General features: G+C 39.4%; 1 protein-coding gene across 15 annotated transcripts in view; it reads left to right on the top strand.

Annotated features, from left to right (window-relative positions):
* MEF2C (myocyte enhancer factor 2C) overlaps window positions 1-22,510 on the top strand; it is a 156,546-nt gene that overhangs the window by 124,402 nt on the left and 9,634 nt on the right. For all 15 annotated transcript variants that reach the window (XM_081133451.1, XM_081133444.1, XM_081133450.1 and 12 more), the window contains 3 exons: window positions 2,915-3,101; window positions 5,166-5,213; window positions 21,047-21,219. In XM_081133451.1, coding sequence (XP_080989577.1) covers window positions 2,915-3,101; window positions 5,166-5,213; window positions 21,047-21,219 — 408 coding nt within the window. The remainder of the gene's footprint in view (window positions 1-2,914; window positions 3,102-5,165; window positions 5,214-21,046; window positions 21,220-22,510) is intronic.

A 22,510-nucleotide genomic window follows, 5' to 3' on the forward strand; every position in this document is an offset into this window, starting at 1 on the left:
AATTATATCTGACTGCTATTTAGTCAGTCACAAGAGAGATTTTATAATAATCATCATCAAATTGTTTATGGTCCACACTGCTGGAAACTGGATAATTCTTGGGGGTGATGGTTTAGGTGTGGAGGAGTAGAGAGAGACATTCAATGAACTGGTTACTAGGGTGGTTCAGAATTTATTAAATAATTATTAATAGTCCTCTTTATATTGGATGTGTATATAATTACCCAGGGGAAGGGGAGAGAAGTAGCCTTTGCTCTCTGCTGAGATACAATCAACATTCTATAGAGTATTCAGGAGAGAAGCAGTTTTATAGCTGTCCTTAGGTATCCAGTAATAGTTAAACATTTATAAGTAGTAATAATGAACACAGATTTTAAAATTTGTAACCAAATGATAGTTTTAAAATATCAAATCTGAGTAAATATAGAAGAGGGGAGTTTTTAAGGTTCATTTTTTCCCAAGGCCTCAGTCACAGACGCAGTTAGCACAGACGGCACTCCAACCTGGCTACTCACCCACATCCCAGACAATCCATTTAGTGCATTACTTTGGTGGTTCACAAATAGTGTTACTAACATCCAGCTCTTACTTCACAGTATGATTTCTGATTGCAACATTCTCTTTCTATCCAAAAACTTACACGGTGTTGCACAATGATTTAGTAGCAAGAGCAGCGGGCTGAATCACTAACTAATTAGATGGCATTGGACCACTTACTTAGTCTCACGGATTTTAAAAGGAAAGAATTATATCTACAGTGAAAGAATGTTGAAAGGGTTATATCATATCACATATGTAAATTATACATTACAGTGCTTGCTCAATAAATAACATCCAGTAAATCTTAAGCTTATATTTTTGTATTAGTACAGTGCCTCCCTAAAAATTCTCCTTTGAAGAGAAATATTCAGTTGACATAATAAAAAGTAGACCAGGCTCTGCATTACCATAGAGGAAAAGAGCTTTAACACCTGTATGAAATGCAACATTATTTAGCCAACATCATAGTTGATTTTATAATAGAAGGGAAACAAGAGCAAAGAAAAGTGATCAGGAGATGGCAACCTCGGCCATCGGTGGTCCGGCAACGGGATGCGACAGTAGGAGAGCGCCCTGAGCTTTCTCCTCCCACGCTCTGGGCCTCTGCTGGCACCGCCACTGGCCAAGCTGAAGCCACAGGGCAAGGTGAGCCTAGTGGGTGCAGGGGGGTCAACCCCTGGGCCCAGAGCAGCGAAGAGGGGAGACAGTGAATCTGAAGCGACAAATAGAGGAGCCGTAGCACAATTACTTGACTGTGTTTTTCTCAGATATAATAGAGGAATTCTTATTTGGTCTTTTAGTAAAAGAATACAATATTTTATTTACATTTATTTTACAGCATCTACTAATATTTTTGTTGTTTAAAAGGTCTGGAAATTTGGGGATTTTATTCCTTCTTTGATGTCAAGCATTTATATTCCGTTATATCATGGTGTCTGTCTAAAATTATTTTTGTACTCTGTTAACAACAGATAAAGCCTAATAAAGAATGACTGTGTTAATATAGCGCTTGGACATTTTTATTTCCCTCTTAAACAATGAAGAATCAAAGACGTGGGAAAGAAAAGAGTTATGTAACATTTATTCTGGCCAATATCAGCATGTCCAGGTCATGGAAGGAAAGAAAAGAAGGAAAAATAAAGAATAAGAAATAAAAGGACAAGCGTAAATAGAGAACAGCATTGTAATCATCACCAGGATAAACATAGGACTACTGCAGAGCACAACGCGTGTTGCAGGCCAGCCAATCAACCAGTGAAAGAAAACTGCTGTTAGGATTACAAGGAAAAAATAGTTTAAAAAACAGAACAAAAAACTTTAAATCACATGCACATATGCACTTAAACTTGCCCAATAGATTACTTGAAAATAACCGAGGGAATGTTCTATTTAAACTCCATCTCCAATATACATATTAGATACATACGCACATCCATTTTATATTAAGAATGCTGTGTGTTCTGACACTATGAGCCCTCTGGCAATATATTCAAACAGTATATTCATTTGTAATATTAAAAATGGAAAAAAGAGGGAGTTGCAACTATGATTATCTGGTTAGAGCAAGCAGAAAAATAAGCATGACTTTGCTTAAATTGCCAAAATAATATCAAAAAAATCAATAATTGGGACCTGATTGCTCTAATTAGATAGCCACACAGCTTTGGTTCTCTAAATATTTGCTCTCTCTCTCATTTGAGATGCAGGCCTTGCCATTTGTCAGGGTTAGTATATCAAAAATGTGAAGTGCAACATATATTCTGAACTGTCGTTTTAAAATATGAATTATTGAATGATATATGCTCTGTTGAATCTGGGATCTTAAAATGTCTATTATAATCTTCAGAGTTACTTCAAAAGGTAGACTTTTAAAAAATAATAATTAAAGTATATGCGCTATTCACAAGCATGGAGATGATTTTATATCATTGAACTTTTGCATAAATATGCTTCAATAAGCAATTAAGCCGAAGGCTCTGGTTTGCATTTTAATCCTCCCGTTTCTCTGTGAAGTCATCGCAATCACACACCTTTGATTTTGCAGTCGTTTCTGCCACGAGATTCAGGTATCACAAGTGAACAATTATTACCTAATAGAATGGAATTCAAAGACAATGGAGCCTAATGAAATGGGGCTTTGTTTTAAACAAAAGTGAGCCATTTCCTAATAGTTGCATAGAAGGAGTTCTAAGCACATTAAAGGAATCAATTTATGATTTGAACATCGTGAGAGCTCTTCTTAATGGTCTTCTAGACACCAAGCAGTTTGGAATTTGAAATTTTTCTTAGAAAGTAAAGGCTGTCTGTACTTGAGAGCTTCTGCTTCTATTCTTTTTTTAAATTTTTAACCCTTTTTGTTTTTCTGCTCGTACAGGCTGTTCCACCTCCCAACTTTGAGATGCCGGTGTCCATCCCGGTGTCCAGCCATAACAGTTTGGTGTACAGCAACCCCGTCAGCTCACTGGGAAACCCCAACCTTTTGCCACTGGCCCACCCTTCTCTGCAGAGGAATAGTATGTCTCCTGGTGTAACACATCGACCTCCAAGTGCAGGTAACACAGGTACGTCCTCACACGCACACTATGTGAACAAGTCATTGCAAGGAGCCACTCTTGGCAAAAAGGCCATTTTATCTACACGTTTTCCAGTTTCCCATTTGTTATGGTCTCCACTGCTCGGCCTTCAGCATGATAAAGCCTAACCCCACTAGCGTATCTTTTGAAATCTTTCATAATCTGCACTTTATGTGTCCAGCCAATCTCCTCATGTGGCTCTATTTTAACCACATGTTTTCTCACACATGTTTTCTCAACTACCCTGTCTCGTGTGTGTGCGTCTGCTCTTCTCCTGCCTAAAATGCCATTTTCCTCCTCGAGAGAGATCACTTCTCTGTGAAACCTTCCCCTGTGTCCTCTTATGGCGTATCCCATGATCAATTTTTATTTGTTTATACAGCATAGTTTACTTAAACCACAGCAAGGCAGAAAGGAAATGTGGTGGGATAGCATAATTAATAAGAAGTGTGAAATAAAAACCAAACTATGTCAGAAATGAAGTTAAGAGCACATCAGAAGGACATTACACCTGCCATAAATTTGTCTCTGCACTTCTAGGAGATCCTCGCTGTTGCACAATTCACAGTGTCCCATAGAGAAGAAATTATTGCTCAGGAAAACTTCAACCACTCTTAGTACTCAGATCAAGCAAAACACATTTTGGAATATATTGAGTATGCATCTATTTTCCCACTGGATTAGAGAGACTTGAACAGAAGACTGTCCTCTTGACTTGCTACGCTCACAGTAGAAATTAAGTAAATAGGTATTGAATATAACTAAACGATTCCTTCCTGTTTCCAAAAGAAGCACCACATAAATAATTATATTCACAAATTATGTACAGCAATCATTACATATTTACATTTTGTTTTTAAAAAAGCACTCCGTAGGAAAATGCTCATTTCTTAGGCACAGGTAACTGTTTTAAAGGCAGCTTATTCACAACAGAATGAACATCTGTCATGATTAAAACTAAACATACATTCCTGTTTAGTACAGAAACTTTATATAGAAAATACAGTCCAAATCAGCAGGGTAAAAAACCTTGGTGGATTTTGAGTCTGAAAGATGAGAATAAAGGACTTCATCATAGTTCTCTCTCTGGAGAAATATGATTGAAATTTTTCATAAGAATTTCAATAATCATATACATTCCTTTCAGAATCGCACCCAAATGCAGTTGAATTTATTTGGTGAACTTAGGCTCATTTATTTTTAAAATTCTCATACTTTATTTCCAAAATATTATTCAATTGGAAATAATAAACATTTTCTTACAATGTAATGAACATTTTCTTCTAATTCCCAAACCAGAACTAACTGATAGTTGTAGAGTATCGCTCAGAAGCCTTTAGAAAATAATCAGCTGTTATTCTGGTGGGTTGTTTTTTCATTTTGGCTAAATCTTGTTCCTTAAAAACTAACAGTAATTATTATATTTAATATCTTACTGAAACGCTCCAACTCTCACATATAAACCTTGACAAATTTCAAATTACTTTCTTAAGTTAGCAATGAATAAGCCTAAGTTTCTAAATTCATGGCCAATGAGACCTTTTTACTGTGTCAATAAGTAAAATTCAAGTAGTGAATGAGGTCATTCACTGTAGGTAGATTCATGAAATGACCAAAATCGTGAACAATTAACACTGCACAAATTTAATTTTATAAAATATATTTATAAAGAATTAAACATCAAATGTATGGTTATTTGAATATATAGTAAACCTTACTGGGTTTTGTTTTTTTTCTCTCTCTTTTTATAGAACATCCTCTTAGGAAAAACTAGACTTGGAAATAAAAAATATTCAGAGACCAATTAAAGACTGGATTTTTTCAATGTAATTTTTCTTCGGAAAAAAGATTCCGCAAAATGTCAGTGATTGAATGTCTTTTTAATGTTTGAGCGCAGCACGTCACAATAAAACAAGTGTCAGCCTTCTGACTTAAGCAATACTTTACAAATTTAGGGCTCGAGAGGAGACAGGCTGCTGAGGCTGCCAGGGGCCAAGCGTGCTCCTCTGCGGCCCTCAGCCTTCCCCCCTGACCTTCCCCTGTCGTCCGCAGGTGGTCTGATGGGCGGAGACCTCGCATCCGGTGCAGGCACCAGTGCAGGTGAGTGGAGCCCTCTACCGCTGTGCGTGTCATTGCTCGGGGTTCCTTTCCCGGGGGACTTGCGGGAAGTATGAGTCTTTTGAACCAAGTGAAGCTGAGATCTGTGAGAGGCATGGAAAAATGACCCCAACAATTGCTAAAGCACTTTTATGAACGGGAGTGACTGGAACTTAGAAGAACGTTTATCAACTAGAACTGAACCTGACCGAGACTTCAGCTAGTCAGTGTAGAGATCTGAGGGCTCCGATCAAATCTGTTGAATCCTAAATACCATCTCTAGACACGAGTGCCTTCAGCCAGCCTTGCCGTTTGAGGTCTCGGTTAATCGTTTCACGTTCACTGTGACTCACTTCCTACCAAATTCCTATACATTTCTAAAAGGGAACACAAGAAGAAAAGGAAGGGTGGGATTATAACCATTTAACAGTAATTCAATAAACTAAAACCATGTTTGGCATTAAAATGAGCTCTTAGAGAATGTAAATATAGTGCAGACCTAAAAAAAGCCACTTAGATATATTTCAGTTCTTATAAGATCATCTTCCACCATGGCCAGTTGTTTCATCAGGTGGCATTTCTTTGGAGTTTTGTATTAATTCATATCATAGTGATTACTGAGATATTGATGGCATTTTCAACACAGAGGAACAGCACACAATACTTTTGAAATGCTAACTGCAGTTCACTATTGGCATAACAAGTAACCATGGTAATTCCTGCAAGCTAGAACATGCTATACATTTAAAATAGGAGGCAGGCATGAATGACACAAGGTTATATTTGAAATGTCAAAAAAATTCAAGTTTATTGAAATATCGATGGACATCCTAATTAAAATATTTTCCCAAGGTCAAATATAATAGCCTACTAATTATAAGAAAGAAGATAAAGACAACTGGCATATAAAAACATTTTTACAAATATACCCATTTGGGGATAATGTTTCTCACTTCTGATGTTGGCTCTTCCCTAATTCAATGAGTAATGAAGAAAAAGTATTAAGAGTATACAGTGAATTAATAAACGATGACACTGCTTCCTACTTTATCTTTCTTTTAAAAATTAGAGTCAAATTAATGAGTAAACTTGATACACTATTTTGCTGGATATTGAAATAAAATGTTCATTTCCCCCTCAAAAATCACTTTGTGGCTCGTTGCCTCAACATTACAGAACCAGATCCAAGCCAGACCAATGTTTCTTGGATTCAAGTCTCTGGCAAGCATTATGGTTGGAAAGAATGGTGGGGACTAAGAATTGGGTTGTCACAAATACCAAGAAAAAGATAATATAAGAAAAATGGTTTAGATGTTATGATATTTTATCCAGTATCTTGCTGCATCCGTTTGCCAGGTCTTATGGGAACAGCCAGTAGTGGTGATGAAAGTTATTAGAAGTAGTAAAAAACATGCACATGTGGAGTGGGGGGAACGAGTTGCTCAGCTGTGATGGAAGTGGCCTCTTATTACCGCTTAACAGCTAGAATGCATTAGAATCCTATATCGAAGATGAGACGTGCTCGGTGGTTCAATTATGCTGTCATTGTCAAGTGCCTGACAGTCCGCTAAGTTTAATGGCACTCCAGGGACAAAGAAGATACTCAGTCTTGTAAGCATAAAAGTTAGCCACATATAGATTATAGCGTCATTGAACTAAAAAAGTCTTACGAGCTTAGCATGTTCACCCTCCTAATTCAGGACGTCTGCGGTAGGCATGAGAATCTACTTCAAAAATAGTCAAAGAAAACAAAGAAAAACACTCAGCTGCCCCAACCTCATGCTAATAAATGTTATATTTTGATGACCGTTTCTTGTAGTCATGAGTATATAGTTTCCACAGTTTCTGTGTAGTTGTGAAACAGTTACTCCCCTGCTTTTTAAAAATAGAGGAAGCGGCCCTTGCTAACGCGGGTTCCACAGAACACCTGTTGCAGACGCCAATTAGCCTGCGCTTAGCTGTCATGTCCTGCTCTCGGGCGCAGCCGTCTTCCCTCCTTTCTCATGCTGGACAGTATCAGATGTCGAAGCTGAATATATCTGTGCTGATGTTAGAGAATCACATAACACGGGGGAAACAAGGCCAGCCAGAATGTCTCTACATTTTCAGGAAAAAAAAAACTGAAACAGAATGGCCAGAAGATACCTTTTAGATTTTGAGTACTGTCATTGAAATACAAGGTCTCAGATAAAGTGGGGAACTCAGAGGCCGAGTGGCAAGGCTCTGCAATTAAGTTAAATAATTTCCAGTCTTTGTAATTTTTTTCAAAATCCAATCATCCTTTCACCTTGTAGAAAGGATAGTCCTGTGAGGAATGGAAGGAAATGTAGCATTTATTGTGTGCCTGAGAATACCAGGAGGCCAAAGAGAGAGACATTCTCCTTTTCAGCTCAGCTCAACCAGAAGGTATAACATCTTTCCCATCTGGTCTCTGAGCCATCTCTCTGCCTCATGCCATCATCTGGCGAGTCACCAAGTCTTACCAACTCTGCCACCAAGGTATTTCCTCAGTCTGCCCCTTTCACTCCATCCTTTTCCCAGTCCGCTGAGTCAGGCCGATACCAGCACCCCAGGCCCCTAATCCATCTCCCTGGTTCACAGTGCATCCCACTCCATTCTCCCCATCACTGATTAGTCTTTCTCAAAGCCTTAAACTAATTGGAGGTCATCATTCATAGGCCTCAGACCCAGCGATGGCTTCCCAGCTCTTTCAGAATTAACCATGGGCTTCTTCTCTCTGGCCCAACGTGCTTTCCAGTCTTAAACCTTCTTACCATCTGCCCCTGCCATCAAGAACCCTGCACTCCAGCTCTAATAATAGCAAACATTTAAATTGGTCTTAACTGTGTGCTTTATAAAAAGCAACTCATCTATTCCCATCCAGTTATTTGGAATAGATCCTCTTCTTCTACCCTTCTATGAGGAGTGGGATTGAGGCACAGAGAGGTTAAATCGTTGGCCAAGGTGGAACCCGGGCAGTCTGTCTGCAGTTTTCGGACTCATCTGTGCTTCTGCTTTGCAAGCGGTGCGGAGGCTGCTTGCCTTATGTATGCGTTCCTGGCACCCCTGCTGCAGGCTACTGAGCACCCCTCATCCTTCTTCAGAATTCAGCTCAGCCCTTTCCTGTCCCTTCCAGAAGGAATTGTGCACCTCTCTAGTCTGCCGAGCCAGCCTGTGCCCACACTGCTTAGCTCATCGCGTGTAATTGCGACGTCCGGGCACACGTCTCCCTCCTGGACACTCAACCCTCCGGGCAGATCGTGTCTTACTCAGTTTGTATTCCAGCTTGAGACATAAAAGACAGCACATGGCAGATACTCAGTAAATGTTTGTTAGCCGAATAAAGAAAAAGCTGATTTTATAGACATGAACTTTTAATAGTGTCATTGTAAAAAACAGAAAGAGTATTTCAAAGAAATTTATGTAGTTTTAAATTAAAAAAGATATGCCCTTTTCTGTAATTCAAAAAATAATGTATTCTTCTGATCCTGTACACAGTGAGTAATGAATTAATTACTTGATTAAATGGCTGAGCGCCATTGGCCAATAAAGCCTTACTCACGTCTCTAACATACTTAATGGAAGACCAAAGAACTGGTACGTAGCAGTAAATGAAATGTGGGCTGGTATCTCAGGCCATCACAAATCACCTCTTAAAACAACGAACCCATTGTCAGTGGAAGTAATTTCAAAGATGAAGGCAAGGGGTGATGAAGAAGTAGCAGGATGGGCTTGTGCTCTTGGTATAAGAGAAATATACAGCAAGTCATTATAATACATTAGTAATAGTGACATTTCTAGGTTTCAGTTGACAGTTATTCATCCACTACTTAATCCTTTCCTCTCAACAACCAAAATGAAAAGTCACTGCTTTTAAAATTACATTTTGTCATATCTCCGCACATTAAAGCTTTTAACATGCTAATCTTCATGGTTATTGATGATTGGAAGATTAAGTTCAGTTGCCCTCTCATCATCACTAGATTTAGTGGAAATAACCATCAGCACAGCAGTGCCTTGTGTCGGATTATTCACAGTCCTAGCAGCACCCTTTGTTTTCCCTTTGATAGCATGGTTGTTTTTTATTTAGTAGGAAGTACCAGTAGGCTCAAGAATTTACTGATTTGTGGTTGTGACCAGAGAAAAGGGGGTGTGGGGAGAAAACCTTCAGGAATCTCTTTGAAGTTTTAAGAGAATTTTACAATCTACATAGCTATTTGACAATAAGGCAAAAGAGATTTATGTATATTGGTTAATAATTTTAATTGGCATTTATTGTAAATTAGATATAATTTTATATAAAAAGAAACTAACAGCTGTTATTTTGATTGTCAATTGTTTACTATTTTATGCATTTGGTTGTCAAGCATTGTCACTTCCAGAATGCTTAATTTATATCACTGAGTACACGGAGACTCCATGGCAGTGTGCTGTTGTAGATGAGTCGCTGAGCAACGAATCAGGAAAGCTGGCTTCAGACTCTGAAAACACTCTGTCCAGCAAGACCTTAGACTTAGGAGCTTTGAACTTAGCACTCACACTGGGGAGAAGACACAAATATCTAGTGTCCAATGTGTTGTGATCGTATCATCATAAAACTTTAATTTCATGACTTCTTTTGAAATTCATTTAGCACTGAGAAAGAAATTTTTATCATGCTATAAAAGGGAACTAAATGAGGAGAGGAAAAGGTCATTCAATGTTTATTTTTTACCAGTACCATTGTTTTTCAAGTTTTTGTTTTTGAGAATACTTATCAAAAATTTCTCGGCTGACTTTCTTATCAGCCAAAAAGACTTCTCTGAAATTCTTACTCAGTGATTTAAAATATCAGTGAAGTGGCTAAAAATTTAATCTAAAAGAATTTGCTTTAATAAGATTGCATTTTTGTTGCCTGACAAAACACAAATTCAGATCGCAATATTCAAGAAAGGAGAGGGATACCATTTAGTTGCTCTCAAATAAGAAAATTACTTTTATTACTATAGAAATACAATTTTATATTTCTTTTTAAAAATATTAAGCAGCATGTGAAAAAAAATCTAAGTTAATAGTTGGATTCTTGTTTTGAAAGTATTCTGTTAGTTTGGTTTGTTCTGAATAAAAATTCAGAGCTCATTTGCAGTTTTACTTTGGGAGTTCACCCAAAACACAAATGAAAATCCAACAGCATTGCTTTATTAATATTTCTGAAATTAAGTAACAAAGATATTTTTAACTTAAACCAAGGTTATCTAGATTTATTAAAGGGAAAAAAATACTTAGTCTTCTGGCTGGATAATCTACAGCAGGTGGCATGCAGCCAGTGCCAAGAAAATAAGTATCTACCTTCCATATACGAGACCTGAAAAATTACAGATAAAGTAGCACCTCAACACCATTCTCTAGGGGCCCATACTGAAGTTAGAGAAGCAGCTTAAAGAGAAGACAAATGAAAAATGTTACAGGCTAATACAGGATAACATAAAATCTTCTTCCAACCCCTTTGGTTTGACTTAATTCTTAAGGCATTTGCTTTCTGCAGAAAAAACAAAATTTCAAATTATAACTTCCTGCAGTGTCTTAACAGATTTTAGAGTCCTTTGTAAAACATGATTTCTGATCTCACAAGTGATATCTTTTTTATCCCCTATCCTCCTGTTACATTCAGTAAAGCAATGTGAAAGTTGGGTGTCTTCACTCATATCTCATTGATTTAACCCAGGAATGCGACTGGATAAAGAACTTTGATCATTTTTAATATTAATTGAGGCAGGTAATATTTTCTCCTAAGTTAATAGTTTTACTCAAATTTTCGTTTTCTCTCAGCAGTCTTATTTTTTTATACTACTGGTTTCTCTTTTCCCTGTTTTTGACATCACCATAAGATTTTATTTGGAGGTAATATAGAGAGAAAAGCTCTTCTCAGAATCATCAGTGACATGAAATTATGCATCAACAGACAGCAGATGCTGAAGGAGCGATGTGGTTAAAAAACCCCTCTTTTGGAAATCAATTTTTTACCTACCAGGGACTTTTCGGGACTTCAAAGCTGTCGGCCAAGAGTATAAATTCGCTGTTTTTAAATAAAACTTTGCCAGTCATTTAAATTTTACAGTTAGACTTACATAGTATGTTTCATTTGCATTTCAATTCAAAGCGTTAGAGTCATGATACAGTCCCATATTCGAAAGAGCAAATCAAATATATACTTTTAGTTTACTTTAAAGTAGCAAAACCTTAGATAAACAATTTTAATTTTTAACCTACAGATGTGTCACTGTGCTTATTTATTATTGTTCCATTTCAGTTGTTTTAACTGAACTTAATACTAACTTGCTGTTTTACTAAACACTTGGCCTTCCTTTCACAATTTTTCACCTTAGACTCCACTTACAACCTGCAGTTATGGTAAAGAACTGATTATGCTGTATTTATAGTGTGTGAGGGAGGGGAGCCCTGCTATATTAACATAGGTTATTATAATAATAATAGCAAATCTAAAGCTATGATCAATTTACATATTCAAATACAACATTAATTTGCATAACAATCATGAAAAAGGAACTTCAGTTTAATATTAAGCAACTCAAAGAAAACTATAAAATCACGGAGTAAAATTTTTGTTCAAGCAGTAATTTGGGGAAATATTCCATAAGCAGATATTCGGAATAATAAAATAATCAAGGAAAATATATGATAGACAAGTTATTTTAGGGATGACATTTATAGCTTTGGAAAATCTGTGAATTCCCATATTGCAGGATTGTTGTGAAACTTAGGTGAGATAAACCAATGCAAGGCACCTAGCAGTATCTGTCCCAGAGCAAATTCTTGTTAATAAATGCTAGCTATTGTTAGCATTACTATTATTTATATTTATATTTCCTAAGCAAACAATAAAGCTTAGTGTAATGCAGTTCCAGTAATATTTACTAAATGTGCAGCGCACTAGTAGTCCTCACAGAGACGTCTCCCACGGCCCCTGCCCTCACGGGGGGAGTAAGGAGTGACTGTTAGCAAGGCCGAGGCAGAAACGGAGCTCAGCACAGAGCAGCGCGACCCGTTTCCCTCTGAACATCATGATCTTCTCATGAGTTTGCGGCAGTGTAAATGTTAAAGCCACAAGTAATTATTCATTCTCTTCTGTCACGTTCTCTCTAATTTATACTGTCTCAATATTTTTGTTTATAAAAATGACTGAAAGAATGAGCGATTGTGTCAATAATGAAGACACCCCTTCATTTTTAGCAAAGAGACAGCCCCAAAATCACAAGAAGTGAACAATTAAGTGAGTCATCAATCTATCACTCATCGTTAAGTGGGATTTTTTGAAGATAGTAAGGTTCAAGATCATTTTCATGATGCAATTAAAAAGTATCCCTGCAGTAAATCAGTACTCGAAGCAGAACGGTGTTTTGAGTGCCTTTTTGCACTGGAAACATCAGATTGTCTGTTGCTTGCTTGTTTGCAAATGGAGCCTTTATTCAGAGAGAGAGGGAGAAATGTAGGATGCATTCTAAATCTGAGACATCTGGCTTTGTAATAGTGCAGTGGAAGCAGTTTGTGTTTTGGATTCCAATCAAAGCTCTCCCACTTACTGACAAGCCACAGAAGGGCCTGCATCTCAGTTTTCTCGTCTGTCAAAAGTTGGGGTGATCATGCTTGACCCACATGACTGTTAGGACACAGGCGCATGTGGCTTGCCCATAAAAACCTACTTTATGTACGGACTCTTGATTGTTGGAGAAACAACTCAGTAATAAATAAAAATTCTCTACTTCTGCATCACAACCCTGAGCTTATTGTATGTGCTGAATGTTTCAAGTTCAGTATCTAGTTGGCAGATAGACTTAATTTCACAAAAGACACTAAGCAAAACACATCAAGGACAGTGGGGTAGATATAAAATCCGTGAAGGTCTGGTTCAACATCGGGGTGACGTGGTCAAGCAGAAGAGACAAGTCCCTTTTTAGAACGTCTGCTGCCCTCTAACTAGTACACCCAAAAATAGTCTTGGCTTTGGTGTATTCATGGGGTATTTTTCTGAGAGCACACCACAAAGGCACTGAGGTTTCACAGGAGTTTCTTCATTGTCTAGCGTTATGGGTTATTACATTATTTCCCTAAGAAACCCCCAGATAGAGTGGAGCGATTTTGTTTAAGAATCTGCAATCGGCAGCCTTCCCAGGGTAAGAATCGGAAGTCTGCCTTGCCCCCGCTGCAGGAGGCATATTGAAATCTTCGCCATTCCCAGATTTCTGACCTCCACCAATGAAAAAGATCTCCTTTTCTCTAAAAACAAAACAAACAAAAATAAATAAACCGTGATTCACAACAGCTGAATAACTTAGAGTTCCTAGTGGGGTTTTTGAATCCTCACCCAAGGATACGTTTATTGATTTTTATTTTTTTTTAGTGAAAGAGGAAAGGAGAGAGAGAGAGAAATATCAATGTGAGAGGGAAACATCGATCCGTTGCTTCCCGAGCTCATTGGGACTGGGACCGCACCCCAAACCTACGCTTGCGCCCTGCCGGGAAGCGAGCCTGCCTCCTTTTTGGGGTGCGGGACATGCTCCAAGTGACAGAACCGCCCGGCCAGGGCCTAGTGCTTTAACAGGGTTTCAGCATTCAGGGCCAAGTACCTGTAGGACTGAAGTCTAGAAGTTTATAATATTTTTCTACTAAAACTGTTGTGTTACTTTAAGTAGAACAGTGGGTTGAATGAACAAGTCTACTGTATACAATTTAAAAGACTTTTCAGTGGAAATATGTATGTTTATTTGAAACACAAAATAATATTCTGATAGTAGAAAGTAACTTACCTTAAAACCTTTAAAATGTTAAATGTTAAATTAATTGGTGATAGTGAGCATTATTATGTATGTGGCATCTCTATTTTAACAAGATAGGTACACTGTGCAGATGTTTTCAAAATTGTTCTAATTAAAAAAACAACATCGGTAAAACAGTTTGATGAAGTAAAAGCAGAAAATCAGTACACTGGAGGTTCAGCTATATGTTCGGCTTAATATGTTCAGTTTTCCTGTGGCAGTTTGCTTCAGATTCCAAAATTAAGATACCATTAACAAATTACTGAACAATTTAAATTTTATACACCTATATATAATGAGAAATTGTTTTCCAGATGACAACTAATAGCGGGTACTGTAAAATACTGGGCATTTCAGTATCATGTAAAGTGGTTCTGATGGAAGCTGGTATCTTAAATTGATAATAGATAGGTAAACATCATTACCCTGTATTACAGGAGAGAAGATTATTGACTATGATATTACAAAATTTACTTTTAAAAGCATATTTAATTATCCACTTGACTAGCACATCGAAAGTTCAACAGCTGCTCTGGCATTTAGCGTAGCTAAACCCCATATTTCCCGATTGTAAATATTTATTCAGAGGGAGAGCAGAAATATGGTTTAGAACATCACCATTCTGTGCCTCTTTATACTGGGGTGGGCGAAAGTAGGTTTACTGTGCCATTGTGACATTCTTTTGAGTTAATAAAGCTATTGTAATAATCATAACCTATATGTCTTTTTCCCTATGAACAACTGTAAACCTCCTTTTGCCAAGCCCTGTGTGTAAGTTCAGCATCTTCTGAACCAGAACAGCTATTTATGGTGGACAAGTTGACCAGTCACCTCTGGCTCAGGAGGACCTTTGAGTCTCATGTCCCTGGTCACACTTCATCTGTTTCCTGTTTCTTTGTATTCCTGTCATTTTGGAATGGGATTTAACACAGAAAAGTTTTCAAAACCTTGTAGCGTGACTGATTCTCTAGGAGCAGGGCAGTGCTGTACTTCAGAGCATGGACTCTGGACACACTGCTGGGTTCAAATCACACCTCCACCAGCTGATAGCTGTTTGACATTGGGCAAGTTCCTGGACCTCTCTGTTCTTCATTTTCCTCATTATGTAGTCCAGGGACACTATTAGTACCTCATAGGGTTATTGTTGTGAGGATTGAAAGGCGTTTTATATCCACATATAATAGCAAACACTTATATAGCAGTCACTAGGTGCCCGGCGCTGTTCTGGGCACTTAATGTGTATGCTTTATGTTGTTTCTATTATTGCTAAATAACACTATATAAAGTGTTTGCTGTTATTAATATTGCATGGTCACGTGGGCGATGGCTGCCTCAGGCGAGTGTGTGGGAGCCTTTCATCCAGATTACTTTTATGCTTCTCTCTCACTCATGAAATGGTTACTTAGCATTGAGAAAACGAAGGCTCGGTGCTGTTGAAGGAACTCTGATGGAGACCCCATGACTAGAACTTGCATTTACCGAATTTATTTTTTTCTCTTGTTCTTGTCTCCCCTCTGCCTTATAAACCTTCCCATCGCTGCGGCCTCGGTCAGGTGTCCCAGAGCTGGTGCACCCCAACTAGCTGCCCAGGCAGCACCCTCGCCTCCTTTAACCTGCCCTTTCCACTGTCGGTATTGTTACGTTCCTCACATACAGTGTTAACAGTGTCACTTACCAACTAACTTTGGCTGCTCATTTTCTATAGTATAAAATGTAGTGTAAAATCTACAGTATAAAGTTAACATGATCTGAGAGGCTCATGTTAGCCAAGCCTACTTTTCCAGCTTCTGAAAACTGCCTACTCTAAAACACTGGATATTTCATCTTCATAGAAATGCTATGAATACAGTCATGACCCTGAGATCCCTGTCAGGCCTTCTCTCTCTCGGGGAAGCCTCTCTCATGTAATAAAATCCTGCTCACTCCGCATTGCCGCTCTTTCACCATTCTTCTTCCTGGAGTCCCATGCAGCCCATCTTTTGGAGAAAGTTCTATATGAATAAGTTACTGTTGAGGTTCATCTCGGTACAGAGACAACCTATGGCAGTAAACACTTGTCACTGTAGAAGAAAAGGTCCAGTGTCTTAGAGTTTTCTTTCTCATTAGAGAAAATTTCTACTTTATTTGGTTCTTCAGGAAACACAGGCTGTAGATCTGCTAGAATAAAGACAGGCATTTTCAAAGGCCATGTGCTTGGCCTTGGCCACGGGAAATTAGGTTAGATAGTCCTGACAACCACACGGGGCACTGACCCAACCATGTTAAGTATGACCTGAACAAGGAACATGGTGGAAGCAGCACTTTTAAAAGACTTCTCTGGCCCTAGCTGGTTTGACTCAGTGGTTAGAGCATCAGCCCACAAACTTGAAGGATCCTGGTTTCAATTTCAGCCAAGGGCACTACCTCCTGCAGACTCAATCCTGGCCCTGGTTGGGGTGCATGCAGGAGGCAACTAATTGATGTATTTCTCTCACATCAATGTTTCTCTCTCTCTCTCTCCCTCTCTCCCCTCGCCCCCCTTCCACTTTCTCTGAAAAACAATGAAAAAAGTATCCTCGGGTGAGGATTTTAAAAAAAAAAAAAAAGACTTCTCTGGGTGGGTAGACTTGTACATTAGATTTAATGTCATCACACATACACGCATGAGCTTGCATACGGCTTAAGGAGCTCACAGCCTTCCTGAAGCCGCTTTAGGGCTCAGTGAAGAACTCTTCAGCCACAGACCAGGGGCCCACAGGAGGGTTATTGAAAGATCTAGTCAAATGGTGATGAGAGCTTACACCAGGATGGTGGTCCTGGAGATGGGGAGAAGCATTTTTGAAGAAAAATTAACAAAATTTGGTATCTGACTGGAGTTGGGAGAAGGCAGGAATAATCAAAATAATAATTTGGGAGACTGAAAAAATGATTGTCCCAATGAAAAAAATTAACCTTGATCCATAAGGACTAGTTTTTGTTTTGTGCCTATTAGTTTTATATGCTTATATTTGTAACTAAAAGTCCCAGAAAAGCAAAAAAAATTAAAATATAAAAAAAACAAAACTAGTGAAAAGACTCATAATGTCTAAATACCCAAATAAGAGAAAATTTCAGAACTTTGGGCTCAAAGAGAGCTACATGCTCAATTGAGCCCTGTGAGACAAGGCAAATGTCCTTCTCACAACAGCCTAAGCCAGGAATATGTTATTTGAATTTACAACTTCTTAAAATAGGAGTCAATAAAAAATTTTAAAAAGTAGCAAGTGTTTTCAAGTTCACTGGAGAGAAAAAAAAATTTTTTTCTCCTAACAGCACATTTCAAGTTCTGTATATTTACACTAGTTTTAATGTGAGTGTTTAGAAACTTGTAACCAATAGAGGTGGACCCATTTATCCTTCATACAAATTACATCGTGAATGCTTAAATTGTTTGATGTTATGTGAAACAGTATTTTTAATCAAATGAACTATAAAACAAACTTACTCTAAAGTTGGTCTGGTCTTCGTTTTCTTATAATCTGTAATCAGGAAATCCATTCACTCGAGCTTTATAATTTTTGTGCTTTTAAGTGGTTCAGGGAATGTGACATCTGCCTACAGTCACATCTACACTGATCATTGTTCAGGCAGAGGGGTCATTTTAAAACGCAGCGTGCAGAGAGGTTGAGTCTGCATATTAGAAGGTTATTGAGAGGCGGTGCTCCCACCTCCCCGACCCCTGACTTTGAACAGGCGCGTTCTCTTTGGTGAATTTATCTCATGGTGGGACAGCAGCCTCAGCTCGGGCCACAGCTCCCCGAGTGAGGAGGAGGCCGTGGTTTCCGAGCTGGTTTAAATGCAGCCTCTTCTTAGCAGCAAACCACACGCATGTATTCATCATTGATTTTGAAATGATAGGTTTCTATATCACTGGTTTAGGATCCACAGTCTTGCATTCCTGAATCTATATTATGCCAGAAGAATAACAACTCGGTGGCTGGAAACAGAAATGGTTATTATACGGCTCCAAAATGCTGGCTGGCACAATATGCTAAAAAGAGCAGAAATTCGCCAGTGAAAAGCAGAATTTATTTGTTCTTAAAAATAACTTTATGCTCTAAAAATATGAATTTAAGAAGTGTCATCGCAGTTCAAAATATTTTACATTCAATACGTAAACACCTTAAAATAAGAGTAATCTTCTAAAATGGCATCATTTCTAAATAACAGGAAATATTCCAAGAGGAAAATAGAATGCTTTTCAAATCATTTCTTTTTTTAAAAAAATTTTTTATTTTTTTAATTTTTTTATTTTTTTAGTTAGGAGGCATTTATTGGATTAAAAACTAAAATGTATGTTTATTTGGGGTTCTTTCCCCTACTGCTGCCCCAAATTACTGTTTAAAATGTGGGCAAAAAGATGCATGTAGGCTTTGTTGGAATTTCTCAGAGTTTACTGTAGAAAATGTTTTATTGTTTTTTTAAAGCACACAGCCTTTTCTCAGCGTCTCCGTGAAACATTTCCATTTTTGCACACTGGCCCAGAGCTCATCATATCACAGGACAACACATTTCACAAAGTGGTTTTACTTCCTTTTAGCAAAATAACTCCTCCATGCAAACCAGTATCGGCATCTACCAAGCCGGGGTTTTAGTTTCATCTGATGCAGTCAAGCATCATTGCACTGCTTAACTGACTTCCCCCCTTCTTTTGAAATTACCCAGCTAATTTTCCATTTGATTGTTTGTTTAAACCAGATCTCATGCAGGCTTAATAGATAAGTGACACATGTATTCGGTGTGTCAGCATGGACTTCAGCAGACAGAAAAGTACCGTGCAAGTTTTATCTTGGTTTCTCACGCTCTTCTTACCCAGTAGAATCCATTAATTACAACTAAAGTCCTCGTATGTTCCCAATAGTAATTCAGGAAGACACCTTAAGTACAAAATTCCTCTGAGCATTCCATTTTATCAAGCATTTCTCCGTGAACACACTCTTTGTATTTCTCTTGGTGATACAAGGTAAATGTATTCATCTCATATAATAACTTTTGCCATGGAAAGCTGTCCAAATGAACTATATAAGAGAAAATTTGGGGCTTTCGACATACTGAGCTTGCTTTAGGAAATTTAGCTAATTTTCTTGAAGTGTATTAGAGAATAATTTACATTCACATTCAACCAGTATTTTTTAAACAACTATTGTGTACTCAGAGCATGTTTTAGGGGTATTTCATTTGGTTTATTTGGGGGTTTTTCTTTCCTCAGTAATGTGAGGATTCTATGCATAATCCAGTTGACACATTTAATCTTGTAGCTATTTGTTATATATTCAGCATGTTTATTCATGCGTAAAATGAGACAGGTAAATGAACGGATATGAAGAACAAATGTGCTCTACAAAGTGTGCCTCAAATATATGCTAATTCAAAAGATGTTTCCATAAATGCCTCCTGAAGTATACCTGTGCTTTGCCTCCCCAGTTCCTCATCGCCTGTAGCTCAGACCATCACAGTAGCTTCCAGACCGGTCCATACCGCCAGGCCTTCCTGGTCACAGACTACCCCAATGCCAGTACATCTTTCTGTTCACTTAGAGGCCTCTGCTCTGCAACTTCCATACATCTGCATTCCCACCATTTCCACCCAAGACCTGTTAGTTTGGAATTCAAGGTCTCCACAGCCCGACCTCCATGTCCCTCCAGAGTCCCCAGCATTCCTCTCTTTTCATGGGTTCCCTTCTAACCAGGTGTGTCCCTGACTGCTCTGGATGTCCCACCTCAGCCCTTTCCCAGTGCCCAGTCACAAGCCCAGTGTATTTTACTATCTCTTTTCTTTTTTCAAGACCCACATCAATTCCTGCTTCTTACGTGAATCCTTGTTAGTTAATCTCTTCCCTCCTGGGAGCTCGGTAGCACTTAATCTGGATTAGTCTGTGGGCACCTCGGCCCAGGCTGCCTTGTCTGGGTTTGTGCATTTTGCGCGTTTGTATACCGGGTTAACCCGGAGAAACTGCAGGGCCTTTGAGGACGGGGGCCTGGTCTTTGCATCCCCACTGGGTAGCACACAGTAGCATTCATCCTGGGGTAATGGATATTTGTGCTTTACCATAATGATAATGGTGACAATGACAGCGAGGTTTGACTGTGTCCTTTAGAGAGCTGCAGAAGACAGCTGTCCAGTTTCCAGAAAGGGTTGTTGAATCTGGTGGCTGGACTCTTACTCTCCGACCAGAGGCGGGGGAGGAAGCCAGCGGGTGACTTGCCGCCTCTTCTCAGGTGGCACCGACTACCTCTGCAGCTCTTCCTGTCACATGCAGTACGTTTGGAATTATGAGAAATGGAGTCCCTCAGATACCCATTTTCCGTTAGTAGGAGCTAAACGTCAGAGACCTTGAAAAAGTCATTTCGGCGCTGGCGTTAGATGCTGTTCCTCTGCCTCGGTGAATCACGTTTCGGTGGAGGCGTCGCCCCTTCGTTTTAGCTCCTGAGCAGGAGGGAGGCCTGGTGCTGAAGTCCTGTGGGAGCAGGAGGGCCAGCCTGTGGGGCCTGCACTCAGCTTGGCGAGGAGGGCGAAAGAGAGGAAGACCCCGCGGGGAGAGGCCACGCAGGGAGAAGGGCGGCTGCACCGCAAGCCCTGCGGGAGGCGGCTCCTCCCGCCCGCCCTGGGAGCGGCCTTGCTGGCGGCCCTTTCTTCATTTCAGGACGCAAAATAAAACCCAAACCGGCGAACCGAAAGAGTGAGTCAGGCCGGCCAGGCCCCCACCCAGCCGTCAGCTCAGGTTCAGGTCCAGCTCTGGGCTCTTCTTAGCCCCTGAGTGACTGTCTCCTCCTTCCCAGGTTGCTTTTGCTAGAGAAAGGTCGGGGTGGGCCCCTGAGCAGGCTGATGGGCCTTCCCAGGAGGGCTGGGGACTGACGGGCCTCCGGTGGCGGCAGGCCGGTGGCTTCGGTGGAGCGCCTGCGTGTCCCAGGCCACCAAGCTGCTTAGCCTCACGGAGCGTGTCCTCTGCTGTCGCGACTGAGTCCGCATTTCTTCCTGAGCGCTCTCTCCGTTTTGTGTTAACAGGGAATGGGTATGGCAACCCCCGAAACTCGCCAGGTCTGCTGGTCTCACCTGGGAACTTGAACAAAAACATGCAAGCGAAGTCTCCTCCCCCCATGAACCTAGGCATGAGCAACCGCAAGCCTGACCTCCGGGTCCTCATCCCACCGGGCAGCAAGAGCACGATGCCATCCGTGGTAATGACACGCAGCGCCGGCAATAGTGTTGATGTGTGTGTGCTGCATGTTCTGCCGTCTCTGTCCGTGATAACTGTGTGAACTGCTCAGGGGCTTCCCTAAGATTAACACATCGGTGCTATCGCTGGAGCCCTGTTTGTACTTAGCTGTTGTTTCTGGTCACTGGTTCTCATTCCCTTTTCCACATATAAAAAGAACCAGCATCCCAGCGACTCCACTATAGGACTGGTGTTCTGGGGCCAAGAAAACATTGGCTTTTAAGGCCTTCCATTTATAATTAGAAAGAAATAATTACCTATTGTTTTGCTTATGGGACATATGGTTTGACCAATGATAGACCCAAACTCACAGAATGAAGTATTTCATAACAGATTCTTAGAATATTGGACTATATTTATTTATGTCCTCAAGGTGCTGGCAATGAAAAATCTTTTCTATAATTTCTAAATGAATTTCCTCCTGTTAGTTGGCAGTTCTTTTCTTAGGTATATTGCAGGGATAATGTTTAATATGCCTGCACACTGCCTCAATCCATCTTTCCATATATGTGCTTCATGCAAATAGTTACCTCTCAAAAGGAAATTGTTTTAAAATCCTAGGCATTTTGAAAACAAGGTTATAGTTTACCAAAAAAAAAAGAAAGTTGTGGCACTTGTAAGAATAAATAAGTAAAGGAGAAACAGAAACTTAAATAATATCCCCAGACTCTATCATTTTTCTTTTTCCTGGGTCTGAAGATAAATTCAACAACAAAGAGAATTACATCAGTGTTCTCCAAATTAGCTTTGCTTAAGAGTGAGAACGTTTAAAACTAAGACTCAGTAGACAAATTTAGATCATTCTGCAAACACTTTTTTTTTTCTTTCTGTGCTCTGTGGCAAGCTTCAGGGTAAAACAGTCCTGCAAGCTGATTAGTTTATTATGGCACAGTGCAGATTAATTTTGAATATCAACCAAAAGGAAAAAAAATCACATAATGTGCAACGTTCCCTTAGGAAAAGACTGGGTCTAATAAATAAAACCTCCCACAGGGCCATAGCCAAGCAGTGTGGGCCATGCATGGCAGGCTGTCTCCACCAGCAGATTTATTCCAAGTCTGGTAAAACTGATGCTTTCCCAGGGATTCTGTGAGTGGTTGGTCAGGGCTCTCACTAGCAGCCAGGTGCGGGTCCCCCTCCTCTAGCAAGTGGGGTTTAAAGGACAATCTTTTTTTCTTCTTCTTCTTCAGAATGTGATAGTGAAATAATGAATGTAGAGACACTGACCTATGCTGAAAACTAGATAGATTGTC

Source organism: Miniopterus schreibersii (assembly GCF_964146895.1).
Source record: "Miniopterus schreibersii genome assembly, chromosome: 3".
Taxonomy (NCBI): Eukaryota; Metazoa; Chordata; class Mammalia; order Chiroptera; family Miniopteridae; genus Miniopterus; species Miniopterus schreibersii.